This window comes from Quercus lobata, chromosome 5, assembly GCF_001633185.2.
Source record: "Quercus lobata isolate SW786 chromosome 5, ValleyOak3.0 Primary Assembly, whole genome shotgun sequence".
NCBI classification, from domain to species: Eukaryota; Viridiplantae; Streptophyta; class Magnoliopsida; order Fagales; family Fagaceae; genus Quercus; species Quercus lobata.
The window spans coordinates 76,471,475-76,484,126 of NC_044908.1; the positions used below are offsets into that span (position 1 = coordinate 76,471,475).

At 35.8% G+C, this 12,652-nt stretch overlaps 1 protein-coding gene across 1 annotated transcript; it reads left to right on the forward strand.

Moving 5' to 3' along the window:
* Nucleotides 1–337: 337 nt before the first annotated feature.
* LOC115992816 (putative receptor-like protein kinase At4g00960) lies at nucleotides 338–4,230 on the forward strand. Its single transcript, XM_031117058.1, has 7 exons — nucleotides 338–1,294; nucleotides 1,789–1,923; nucleotides 2,030–2,151; nucleotides 2,286–2,496; nucleotides 2,752–2,989; nucleotides 3,475–3,625; nucleotides 3,720–4,230. Exons 1-7 carry the CDS (start codon nucleotides 505–507, stop codon nucleotides 4,050–4,052), a joined length of 1,980 nt encoding a protein of 659 aa, XP_030972918.1. The 5' UTR covers nucleotides 338–504; the 3' UTR covers nucleotides 4,053–4,230.
* The last annotated feature ends 8,422 nt before the right edge of the window (nucleotides 4,231–12,652 follow it).

Consider the following 12,652-nt stretch of genomic DNA (forward strand, 5'->3'; position numbering starts at 1 on the left):
TGTGAGTTTCTTTTGCTCACCGGCCCAATATTTTCTATTTCCAAATTTATTTCCAAATTTACGATATTTTCTCTGTTAATGACTTTTCTATGCTTTTGTTTTACTTTTCCACAACTTTGACTGGGTCCCTCCACAAGTCCTTTATTTTGTTTTTTCTTCCTATGATATGATCACATTCGTAAGGCCAGCAGTTTCTTGAATAAAAGTCGCTTCACGTGTTTTCAAGTATTGAATGTTATCTTCTTATCAAAAAAAAAAAAAAAAAAGTATTGAATGTTATCAAAGACTTTGACCAACCTCTACCTACGGATTCGCACTCTCATTATTCATGTCTATCAAAAAAAAAAAAATGTTCCTTGAACTCATTATTGACAACCACTTCTTTTGACAAAACCACCAAAGGTTCACGTATTGAACCTCAAAGTAATTTGCCTTCTTTACATGACCCCAAAGTAAGATCAAGAGGTTGATATCCAAAGGAATTTGCCTACTTTCCATGTCTCAATGATTACCCTTGTGCTCCTTTCCTTGCTTAGCAGCATAATTAGCGAAGCTGCCCCAACTTACCAACACCACTACTGTTCAAACGAAACTTTCACCCCCAACAGCACCTACCAGTCCAACCTCAACCTCGTCCTCTCTTCCCTTTCCTCCAATTCCTCCATTGAAAGTGGTTTCTATAACATCACAGTCGGCCAAAACTCTTCCAACAACACAATTTACGGCCTCTTTCTCTGCCGCGGCGATGTCACCACCGAAGTCTGCCAAGTCTGTGTGGCCACAGCTACCAAAAACCTAGTCCAACAATACTGTCCTAGAGGAAGATGGGTCGTGATATGGTATGACGAGTGTATGTTACGCTACTCAGAACCAAACTTCTTCATTATTATGGATGATCCAAGTTTTTATGAGTGGGACAACACCGCTGTAGCTGAATTAGATCGCTTTAATAAGCTACTAGCAACCATGTTTGATGACTCGGTGACACGAGCCCAAAATGCTCCGCTAGGTGCTAAGATGTTTGCTACTAAAGAAGTCGAGTTTTCTTCTTCGCTAACGCTGCATAGCCTGGTTCAGTGCACGCCTGACATCTCCAGCTTCGATTGTAGAAAGTGTCTTCGGGGAGCAATAGCATACCTGCCGACTTGTTGTAGTGGAAAGCAAGGGGCTAGGGGTTTATATCCTAGTTGTAATGTTAGGTACGATGTGCATCCATTTTACCGGATCATACCTTCACCACCCCTACCACCGCCACCTCCAGCTTCACCTGGTTTGGTCACGAGAACCAATAATGGTAATAGCAAAACTCACTACAGCATTACTTAGACTAAATGCTAAAAATACTGCAAATTGGTTTATTTGCGATTGGTTATACTTTAATTTGTAATTGGTCTTACCACACAAAATGAAGGTAGCGTCACAATAAATAAATTTTATTAAACTTTTTAGCTTTTGAATGCAAAATAAAACTTATAGTAATTTTAATCATTTTAATTTGTACATCAAGACTGTTTAGTATATCAAGTAACATTCTTTGATTTTTTTTAAAAAAATAATAATTTTTGCTGAATTCATATTTTAAACGACCTTTCTTATGATGAATCAATTTTGGGTATAGCATACACAATGAACATTTTAATTTCCTTTTCCTTCTTTAAAAATTATTAATACTATTATTCTTATTATAGGACACTAGAGTTCATGAATCTACATTGAATTGACACTATATTAGGGAGTCAGAAATTCCATTTGGTTACGCTCATTTACAATATTTTAGTGATTATGCAGAAAAAAGACAAAGCTCATCAATAAGGATCATTGCCATAGTTACATCCATTGCTGTCTCTGTGGTGCTATTAACTATGGTGTACTGCTTCTGCCGTAGGAAATTGAAAAAGAAGTACAAGGTTAAGGAGGAAGATGGTAATTACAAGCATTTTTATTGATTTCAACAAATGTGTTATTCTCTCATGTCTGTACGTGTTGCTTTTGTAGAGTATTTCCTTACGTTTACCTTTTGGATATGTAGCTGCTAAGGAAATTACAGCTGAAGAGTGTTTAATATTTGATTTGGCTACACTTAAAGCTGCCACGAACAATTTCTCAGATGAAAACAAGCTAGGCAAAGGAGGATTTGGTGTGGTTTACAAGGTATTAGACTAGTAATTTTTTCCCCTTGCAAATAGTATGCAAAATCTGAACAGTTCTAAATTCAGAAAACTTTGGCTTTGGGACTTTCATAACTTCTACAAGCTGTTCTAAGAGCTGCTTAAAGCATTTTACAGGGCACATTTCTGGGTGGACAAGAGATAGCAGTGAAAAGGCTCTCAAGTAGCTCTAAACAAGGTGTAGAAGAATTTAAGAATGAAGTTTCATTGTTAGCTAAGCTTCAACATAGAAATCTAGTGAGGCTATTGGGATTTTGCTTGGAAGGAAAAGAAAAAATACTGGTCTATGAATATGTGCCCAACAAAAGCCTTGACTATTTTCTATTCGGTCCGTTGATTCTTACCATTTGTCTAATTTCCTTGTGTTATATGAAATGCATGATTTCTGTTAAGATTATAAGCATCAAGCTGTACCAAATTTATAAATTCCTTTTACTTAGGACAGGATGAAGTTGCAGGAGATTAAAATATCTCTTAATCTGTATTTGTCTTTTTAAATTGAAACAAATTGTACATTTTAGCATGGAGATTGACTTTAATTCATATATTCTAACTTGAAATTGAATTTTTGTGATTTTTGTAGATCCTAATAAGCAAAGACTATTAGATTGGTCAAGCCGATACAAGATTATTGGTGGGATTGCACGAGGGATTCTTTATCTTCATGAAGATTCTCGACTTAGAATTATACATCGTGATCTTAAAGCTAGCAACATATTGCTAGATGAAGAGATGAATCCAAAAGTTTCTGATTTTGGCATGGCACGAATTTTCGGAATTGACCAAACTCAAGATAATACTCGCAAGATTGTTGGGACATAGTAAGTACCAAATTATAGACATTTTTTAACATTCGTTTTTTGTGTGGAAATAACTACCATAAATAGAGGGAAAAAATGGTCTTTTCATAAAAAAAACACCTTCAGAAAGGGTAGATCTAAGGAACTTTTCAATGGGATATAATGCTTTTAAACCCAATTAAAATAAGCAATTCTGTCTTTGTTTGGCTTGATCCAGATTGATGTATTATTCCAACCAAATAAACACAGAAAAAGAGGGGTAAAAATCATTCTAGCACCTCGCAAATTACATATCAAGCTAACAGCTTGAAATTTAGAGATGCACTTGGTCCAATTACTACTCTGTAGAATGCATTTGTGCTTATATTCTTATCAGATATACAGAGTACGTTATCTTGGATTCCAGTTAGTCTGAATGTAACTAGTAATTTTAACTGAGTACGTCATACTATAAGGTTTTAGATCATATTTTAACTTGGTATTGTTTTGGTGATGTTGATTTCTAGTGGTTATATGCCTCCAGAATATGCGATACGTGGATTATACTCAATGAAGTCTGATGTATATAGTTTTGGTGTCCTAATATTAGAGATTATAAGTGGGAAGAAGAATAGTTCATTCAGTTCACCAAGCACTTCTGAGAACCTCTTGAGCTATGTGAGTGTATATTGAATATGGCAAATTTTATTTATTTATTTTTGTTAATAAGATCGAGAGAAGGCTTACGAGAATATTTGGACAATTGATGCAGGCTTGGAAACATTGGAGGGATGGAACATTTTTGGAGCTGTTGGATCCGACTCTCAGAGATTCTTATTCAAGAGATGAAGTCAAGAGATGTCTCCATATTGGCTTAGAATGCATTCAGGAAAGCCCAGCAGAAAGACCAACTATGGCATCAATAGTTCTCATGCTAAATAGTTACTCTGTGAGTCTGCCATCGCCTCAACGGCCGGCATTTTTCCTTCATAGCAGAACAGAAACTAGCATGCCAATAAAAGAGCTTGGGTCAGATCAATCTACAAGCAATGGAATTCCATCTTCTGTTAATGAATCTTCAATAACCGAAGTATACCCTCGATAGCGTGATTATTCAAATTTTTACATAATGCAAGTATCTATTTGAGTGAAGAAACAAACCAAAATGGATCTGAAGTCTGATAAATCTTCAAGCCAATCAATAAGCATAAAGTAGTTCCCGTGTCGGATTAGGCAGGTTAAGTATGTGTTTGGATACAAGTCTGCGTTTTCACCCTCTTTTTTTTTTTTTGTTTTTTTAGCTTCAGCCACAGTTGTTGACCAAGTCAGCAGTGAATAGTACATCCGTGCATTGGGTCCCACAAACTTCATTTTTTAAGTAACTTTTTCACTAAAAATGGGTCCCACGACACTATACACATTTAAAAATTATTTTATTACAGTATTTTCAGTTTTCATTTTTCAGTTTCAACAAAATGAGTTATATCCAAACGGACCCTAAGCGAAACCTTTTCAACCAAACCACAATTAGCAGATTGGAAACATTCTAAACTACGGCCGACCTAGCAACTTCTAAAACTAGTGGGGTAGTTGAAAACTTGGGTTGTTCGACTCAATGGATTGAGCATGTTAGTTTTAGTTATGTGTTGTAAATTTATCTTTAGAAATTATTTTACAAATTATGAATAAATTTCAAAAGTAAGAATAAATTATGAACAAATTGTGAATAGATTATTTTGGAAGAATTTGAGTTTATATCACAACACAATCTTGGCTGTGTTAATTATTGATCTGTTTTCAATCCATTTCAGTCCACTTCATCTATTTGATCTAGTTCGGTCTACTTCAGTGTACTTCAGTCCAATTCGATCTTTCTTCAGTCCACTTTAGTTCAATTAGGTCCATTTGGTCTACTTCGACCAATTTCGTATAATTCGGTCCAGTTTAGTCCATTTAGTTCACTTTGGCCTATTTTGGTCCATTCGGTCTACTTTGGTCCATTCCATCTAATTCAGTACAATTTGGTGCATTAGGTCCACTTCGGTCTATTTAGTTTTTCGGTCCATTTAGTCCACTTAGGTCTATTTGGTCCAATTTGGTTTATTCGGTCCACTTCAGTTTAATTGGTCCATTTGGTATATTTCAGATCACTTCGGTCCAATTCGGTGTCCCTACTTAAGAATAGGAAAATACAAGTTTGGGTTGAAAGTACTATTAATTATTTGAGTAATATCAATTGTAATTATATGATAAGTTTTGATTATCATAATAATCTCCTTAAGAGAATGAGAAATTTGAATAATAACTTTAAAAGAAACTAGTAAAATATTGCATAATAAAAATAGTTAGAAGAATATGGACCATTTCAAAAAATAATAATATCAATCAAAAAGTAATGACTTGAAGGTATAATAAACCATATGCAATTCATTTAAAAGTAATGACTTTAAAACAAATGAGTTATTTCCCTAAAGATTAGATTTGTATATTCATAACCTTCATGTTTAGAAAGACTTTCACTTAAAATTTAACTAGACAAAAGTGAACTGAAATGCTATATTAATGTGGCTCAATAAAAATGTAGCACCAATAATTTCTACACTTAATATTTTAGATATTACGAGTTTGATATTTATATATTTTTTAATAAATTTGGATTTAGAATAGTTGCTCTCAACCTAAAAATGTTTTTCTCTATATGTAAGTGCACAAAAATGGACTATAGTAGAAAAAAATGGACCAAAGTGGTTTGAATGGACCATAGTGGAGGCAAATGGACTGAATTGGACTAAATAGAACAAAGTGGACCGAATGGACAGAATAGCATCGAATAAGAACAAGGTAGACCGAATTGGACCGTATAGGACCAAAGTGGACTGAATAGAACAAAGTGGACCAATATGTACCTAAAAGAAATGAACGGGACCGAATAAGAATGAATGGACATATTAGGACCAAAGTGGACATAATGGACTGAATAGGACTGTAGGGGACCGACTTGGACCGAATAGAACCAATGTTGACTGAATAAGATCGAAGTGGACAAAATGGACCAAATAAGACCAAGGTGGACAGAATAAGACTAAAGTGGACAATATGTACCAAATAGGACCAATGTGGATTAACTGGACACAATAGGACCACAATGGATTGAATAGAACCAAAGTAGACCAAAGAGGACAAAATGGACTAAATAAGACCAAATAGAACTTTTGAATATTTATCATTTTCATTGCATTTTTAGGGCTCATATTTCTAATTTCTATGTCTATTTTATTTATATTTTTTAACTCAAAACTAAAAATTTTAGCTCAAATATAATAAAATTTCATATTTTTCAACCCAATTTAAAAAAAAAAAAAAAAAAAAAAAAAAAAAAAAAAAAAAAAAAAAAAAAAAAAAGAAGAAGAAGAAGAAGAAGAAGAAGATTGAGCTAAACTTGAAAAGGAAACCTATAAAAAGAATCAATTTAAGGCCCAATTGATCCAAAATAGACCGAAGAGGACCGAAATTGATTGAGTGGACCAAATTGGACCAAAATGGACTGAATGGGACCGACGTAGACCTAATTGGACCAAATAGAAATTGTTTAATTTTTAGGGAGAACGAATTATCTTAAACAAATTTTAGAGAAAAAAATTATATGTTATATTACAATTACAAAATAATTATTTATTTCTATGCATCACGTGGGTTTGCAACTAGTACTATATAATAATAAAAGCTTTCCTATAAATTTTACAAAGCTCCTCTAGCGCCATGTCATTTGCATCTTTTCTTATTTTAATTTTTTTTTTTGTGCAATTTTCACTTTGTTTGACCTTTCATCTTCTTCAACTATTGTCTTCTTAATTAAATCTTTTATCTCTTCTAATCATTGTCTTCTTAAAGTTATCATTCGATTCTCTATATTGATTTGAAAATTTTCTCCTTTATATCTTTTTAAATTCTACTATCTCGTTTTGTTTAACTTTTCATCTACTTCAACTGTTCCTCTTCTATCTTAATTTTCATACAAATTTTTTATTACTTTCATTTCACCTCTCTTCCTATTCCTTCCAAGTTGTCTGGGACAAAAAAAGTTTAATACTCTTTTTCCATATCTTCAATTTTGTTTCAATTTTGGTTGATTTATTTATTTATTGTTTTAGTCATTCCATTTTGATTCATTTAGTCCATTTCAGTCCAATTTGGTCACTTCAGTCCCCTTTTTGCTACTTCGGTCCAATTCTATCCATTCGGCCCATTTTAGTTCAATTTGGTCTACTTTGGTCCATTATGTCCATTTCAGTCCACTTTGGTCCATTTTGGCCCACTTCGGTTTCCTTTATTTCCTTTCGATCCATTTTAGTCCACTTTGGTCCATTTTGATTCGTTTAGTCCACTTCGACCCCTTTTGTCCATTTCAATCAATTTTGGTCCATTTGGTCTATTTCGTTCCACTTTGGTCCATTCAATTCTTTTAGACTACTATTGTCCATTCTAGTCCATCTGTTCTAATCTATCCCACTTCGGCCTATTTCAACCCATTTGGTCCGTTTTGGCTCACTTCAATCAATTTAGTCCATTTTGGTGATGAGTTAGGAGGAGAAGTTTGTATAAAAAGAGAATCTGTTTCATAGACAATTATGTTACTTCAGCATAATATTGGTAGGTTCTTAATAAAAATATATTTTTCTTATGTCATTAAAATCTTTTATTTTTTTTTTTCTAATAAAAGTGATAGATTTACTTATATTTGCTTCTTCTTTAGGCCATTCAAGTTGTATAGAGAATGAACCGTTTGTAAAGAGTACTAGAAACAAACTCCAACCACATATTACATTATTTACAAAATACCTCGCCCTTGCTTAAGACTTCAAAATTGTATTTAGTTTCCTTTCGTTTAGTTCTAACAAAGCCCAAAGCCAAGCTGATGGTTAATTTTAGTTTCACATCTTGGGCATTTTGCGGGTTGAGGATGAAACTGATTTTTTTATCAGATTATTTTATCATTAATTTTCTTTCATTTACTAAAAAAACTAAGTGAGGTGGTGTTGGTGTTTGATTTTTTTTCTCTTCTCCCGTTTTAATCTTTTCTTTTCGTCTTGAATAAGCTATGCTTGGTTCATTATGGCGAATACCAGGTAGAAAGGGCTTGCTAGTTGTTACTACACGGGTTGGGCTTTTGCTGTTGGGTTTTGGTGCTTGTTCTTTTCTTCACGACAATAAGCTTGTAACACCTAGAACCTAGTATAAACTTTACTGACCTCGTGAGGACTATTCGTTATATATGTTTTTCATGATATTTGATAAAGGTTATAAAATTTTGAAAGCACTGCAGAATGTTGGAGCTGAAGACAATAGCATTTGAAGCAAATGTAAAGGTGATTAATTTTTAGATAGTCCCGGAGAATGAAGAATGGTATTCCCTCATCTCACATTTATGATGAGATCTATTCATTAAATTTATGGTAGGGTCCATCATGAATGCGAAAAGAGATAGTATCATTTTTTTGTGCTTCGAGAGTACCTAAAAATTTTTCAATGTGAATAAATTAATTTATTTTTTCCCCTAAATAGCTAGATATCAAGAAATTGCTTCCTAATTTAAGGCTTTGTTGGAGGTCTTGTCCTCTCCTTGCCTCATCTTGTGTTCAATCACCTTTTTTTGTGTGTTTGATTGTCATTCTTGTTTACAACTTTGGAGGAAACCCCACTTCACTCGATCATATGCCTTGCTAATATCTAATTTGATTGCCATTTGCCCCTTCTTTTCGGATCTTTTATTCCTCATCTTGTGTAACACCTCAAACACTACTATAGTGTTATCTGTAATTAATCGGTTAGGAACAAAAGCATTTTGTGAATCTAAAATTACATTGGGAAAAATTAATTTTAATCGATTGGCTAAAACTTCTGATACAATCCGTGAGATTACATTCGCAAGGCTTATTGGTCTATAATCAGCAACTATTTGGGACTCATTTATTTTGGGGATGAGAACAATATGAGTGTAGTTCATTTTTTTCATCATGTGACTCGACGATAAAATAGATAAAACTACTTCTATAATATCATCCCTAAGTATATCCCAATATTTTTGAAAGAAGAAGGGAGACATACCATCCGGACTTGGGGACTTTGATGGGTGCATTTGGAATAAGGCTCTTTTAACCTCATCTGATGAATATGGTTGGAGGAGGGCATGGTTCATATCGGGAGTCACTACCCACTCCACCTTGTTCAGGACATGATCCATCTGGTTGGGGTTTGTTGTTGTTGTGAAAAGCCGTTGAAAATAAGTTTCGGCCACCCTTTCCTTATCCTCATTTGAAGTACACCATCTGCCATCTGCCATCTGCCATCATCATCCATAAATCCTTCAATATTATTTTTTCAACGGCGTTGACTTGCTCTTTGATGAAAAAATTTAGTGCTTTTGTCACTAGCTAGCAACCAGATAAAGCGAGAGCGTTGTCTCCAAAATAATTCCTCCTGGTACAGTAGTGTATTAATCTCATCCTTCACTGCTATATTGATTCCAAGTTTGCAGCCTCATTTTGTGCTGTGAGGAGCTTAAGTTGGTGTTGCTTTTCCTCAATACGGGATCTAGAGTTGCCCATATTTCGACTCCATGCTACCAAGGCCATATAGCAAGTTCTGATTTTGGAGAAAAGCAGAAACATAGGGCTGCCATAAGGGGCTGCCATGCTCCAATCTTCTCGTATAGTGGGTTCACATTCAGGGTGTGTAGCCCATTTTTCTTCGAATCTTTTTGGGGTTTTCTTCCTTCTTGTATTTGCTATATTACCTTGGAGAGATAGAAAAATTGGAACATGGTCAAAGTATGATACCTGGAGATGCCATACCACAGTTTGTGGGAATAGTTCTCTCTAATCAGTTGTAGCACACGCCCTATCAAGTCTTTGTTGGACAAAAGCTTCCCTTGGTCTTCCATTATGCCATGTAAAAATATTTCCTCAATACCCCAGATCAACTAAACCACGATGTAAACTATACTTCTGAATGCCTCCATTAGCCGAGGAGGTTTTGGGTGACGGCCTTGCTTCTCTGATGAGCTCAGGATTTTGTTATTGTTGAATAAATATATACTTTACTAGAGGTCATGTAGACACATACCTTTGGTGGAGCAGATCACCAAATTGCCGGATCTTTCACTTTGCTTGCTTTACTAACTCCTTACGATCTCCTTTGTGGAACACCTCCAAGTCGCAAGAAAGGTTACTAGAGTCTCTCCTAGTTTCCACGCTCCAAATTCTAGGGAATAGTAGATGATGTCCTAGAGAAACGGCTTATTTTGAGAGAGCACTCAAAACTATACGTATGTTTTATCACTGTGTCTAACCACTATCTGACTAATGTAGGAGTATTTAAATACTAGTAGAGATTCACTTACTATCAAATATATGTGATCCCTAAAAGATCTCATCTTTTAGGTCTAAATGACTCCACTATTGATATTGATAACTCATATCAATATCTGTTAAGTTTAAATTTAAACTCACTTATCAGATAACCCATGTGAACGATCCATGGGCCATGGTTTATGGGTTGGACCAAAACCAGCCCAATTTCTAACAGTTATAATCTCCCACACATACCCACGACAATGAGTCCTGAGAGTGTAAGTGTTTCAACAAACTTCGCCAAGGATTATTTAGGTCAGCCATGATACGAGTATCAATGTGATTTGGGAGTAGGTCTGAATATGGAGGTTTACCTCTTCCTTCCAAAGCATAGCTAAGTCATTTGCCCTATGAATGCAAGGAATAGCAAGCATATTATCGTACCTCAAATTTGCTTGAATTTTTTTCATCTTATCCACAATTTGTTTTCTCTCCATTAGAAACAAAACCTTGGGAGCTTTTTCTCTCACCAAGTGAGAGAGAACTGCGCCTGCACGGAGGTTCCCATGCCCCCTACAGTTCCAGCTTAGGATATTCATTGTACTTGGCGAAGTTGACCCTCAACCTCTGCCATTGTACATGGTGAATCAGTAATTTAACCCTTGCTGCGTTTTCTTCTTCTAGTGATCCCATCTCCCTTGCTTGATAAGCGTTGTCTTTCTTGCCCTACAGGATTCTTTATTGCACGGCCATCTTCTTCGAGTTTTGGTCCTAGGTGTGCTTCTCCATGTCTATCCTTCTTTTTCCACTTCCGTGTTTCAGATGGGAGAGTGTTTTGGGTATCACGTGGTGGAGCACGTGACAATCAGGATGCTATAGTTGCTAGGGTTTCATCACACTTTGTCCCATTATTTTCTCCCCTTGCCGTTTCCATATACGTAACTGCCATAGGGATTAACTTATCCCCTAATTTTTCGGTTTTCTGTTGTTTGTCATTAACATCCGTTTGCGTCCCGAAATTATGAGGGGCTTGATTCGTGGTAACAGCAGAATTCACTCTATTTCAATCTGTAATTAATGCCATGTCATCATTCTCTGTAACGGTTTCGACACTAGTTGGGTTGTCGTTTGGCAACTATGTGTCGTGGTGTTGTGGGGTTTCCGATATCTCCCTAGATTGGCCACTCGCACCTTCGCGGTTTCCTATTGGTGGATTGTATTTTTTCACTTTTAGTTTTTCTACTTTTTGATTTCCCGCCCTGTGCCAGTCCCCATATTGCCTTTCACCGTGTTCTGAAGTTTTTGGAAGAAGACAATCTCTTTCTTCATGACCCAGTTTGCCACAATTATAACACATTCCCAATAAACGTTCATAGTTGAATGCAACCCACACCTTATCTCCTTACAGACTAAGCACCGGAGCACCACTTTGGATTGGCTTATCTAGGGGCAGTTCTACTCAAATGCGAAGAAACCGAGCCTGATCAGAAGCAATTGCCTTACAGTCTACTTCAAGTACTCTCCCGATGCTCTCACCAATATCCTTCCCTGCATCTTCATTGATGAGATCAAAAGGCAGTCCCCAAACTTGTACCCACATTGGGATAATTTCAAAATCCACTGAGAACGCCGTCATCCCTTTCTCCGACCTTCAAAGTAGCAATAGGTGGTTGTCAAAACTCCATGGACCATTATTCAAGACCTAAACCAATTGGCTCTCCATAGAGAATTTGAACGGCATTAACCCCTCACCAACGTCCGTAATCTTTAGGTCTTGGCCAAACTTCCATACTGACCTAAGAAGATTTTTTGCAACCCAATTATTAATTGGTTTGACGTAAGAAAATGTCCCATTAAGCTTAGAGAGCACTCCTCAAGTATCTTTGCCCGATTATCAGGTCGTACCCTTATGACTGCTCCCTCATCCTCTATCAAACTAATACTTTGAAATCCTCACTATGAAATCTAAATCCATGAAATGCCCTTAGTGACACTCACAAAATATACTGATGCTACCAAATAGAGGATTGCAAACCGAGTAAAAGAACACTAGAAGAGAAAGTGAAAGAGAAATTGACTAGTGGTGGTGGAAGTAATTTGAGCTGAATTTCAACACAAATAGTTGTAGTTACTGTTGGGGAATGGCTCAATTTTTAAGTAATGCCTTATGGCTAGCGCTATAAGCATGGTTTTAAAAACGGACTGGACCGGCCGATCCGACTTGTTCAACTGGGAACCAACTTTTAATCCTGTCCGGTTAGAGTAGAAACCGAAAATGACTTAAAAATAGGGGAAATTCAAAAACCGACCGGTTCAATCGGAGAACCAAGAATTGGCATGGTCGAACCGGTTAATG

What these genes read in the sequence shown, in the direction of transcription:
- LOC115992816 (XM_031117058.1), top strand. Translation starts at nt 505, where the DNA reads ATGATTACCCTTGTGCTCCTTTCCTTGCTTAGCAGCATAATTAGCGAA. An exon ending in CAAGGTTAAGGAGGAAGATG is followed by an intron (nt 1,924 to 2,029) that starts GTAATTACAAGC and finishes TTGGATATGTAG; the next exon opens with CTGCTAAGGAAATTACAGCT. An exon ending in CTGAGAACCTCTTGAGCTAT is followed by an intron (nt 3,626 to 3,719) that starts GTGAGTGTATAT and finishes CAATTGATGCAG; the next exon opens with GCTTGGAAACATTGGAGGGA.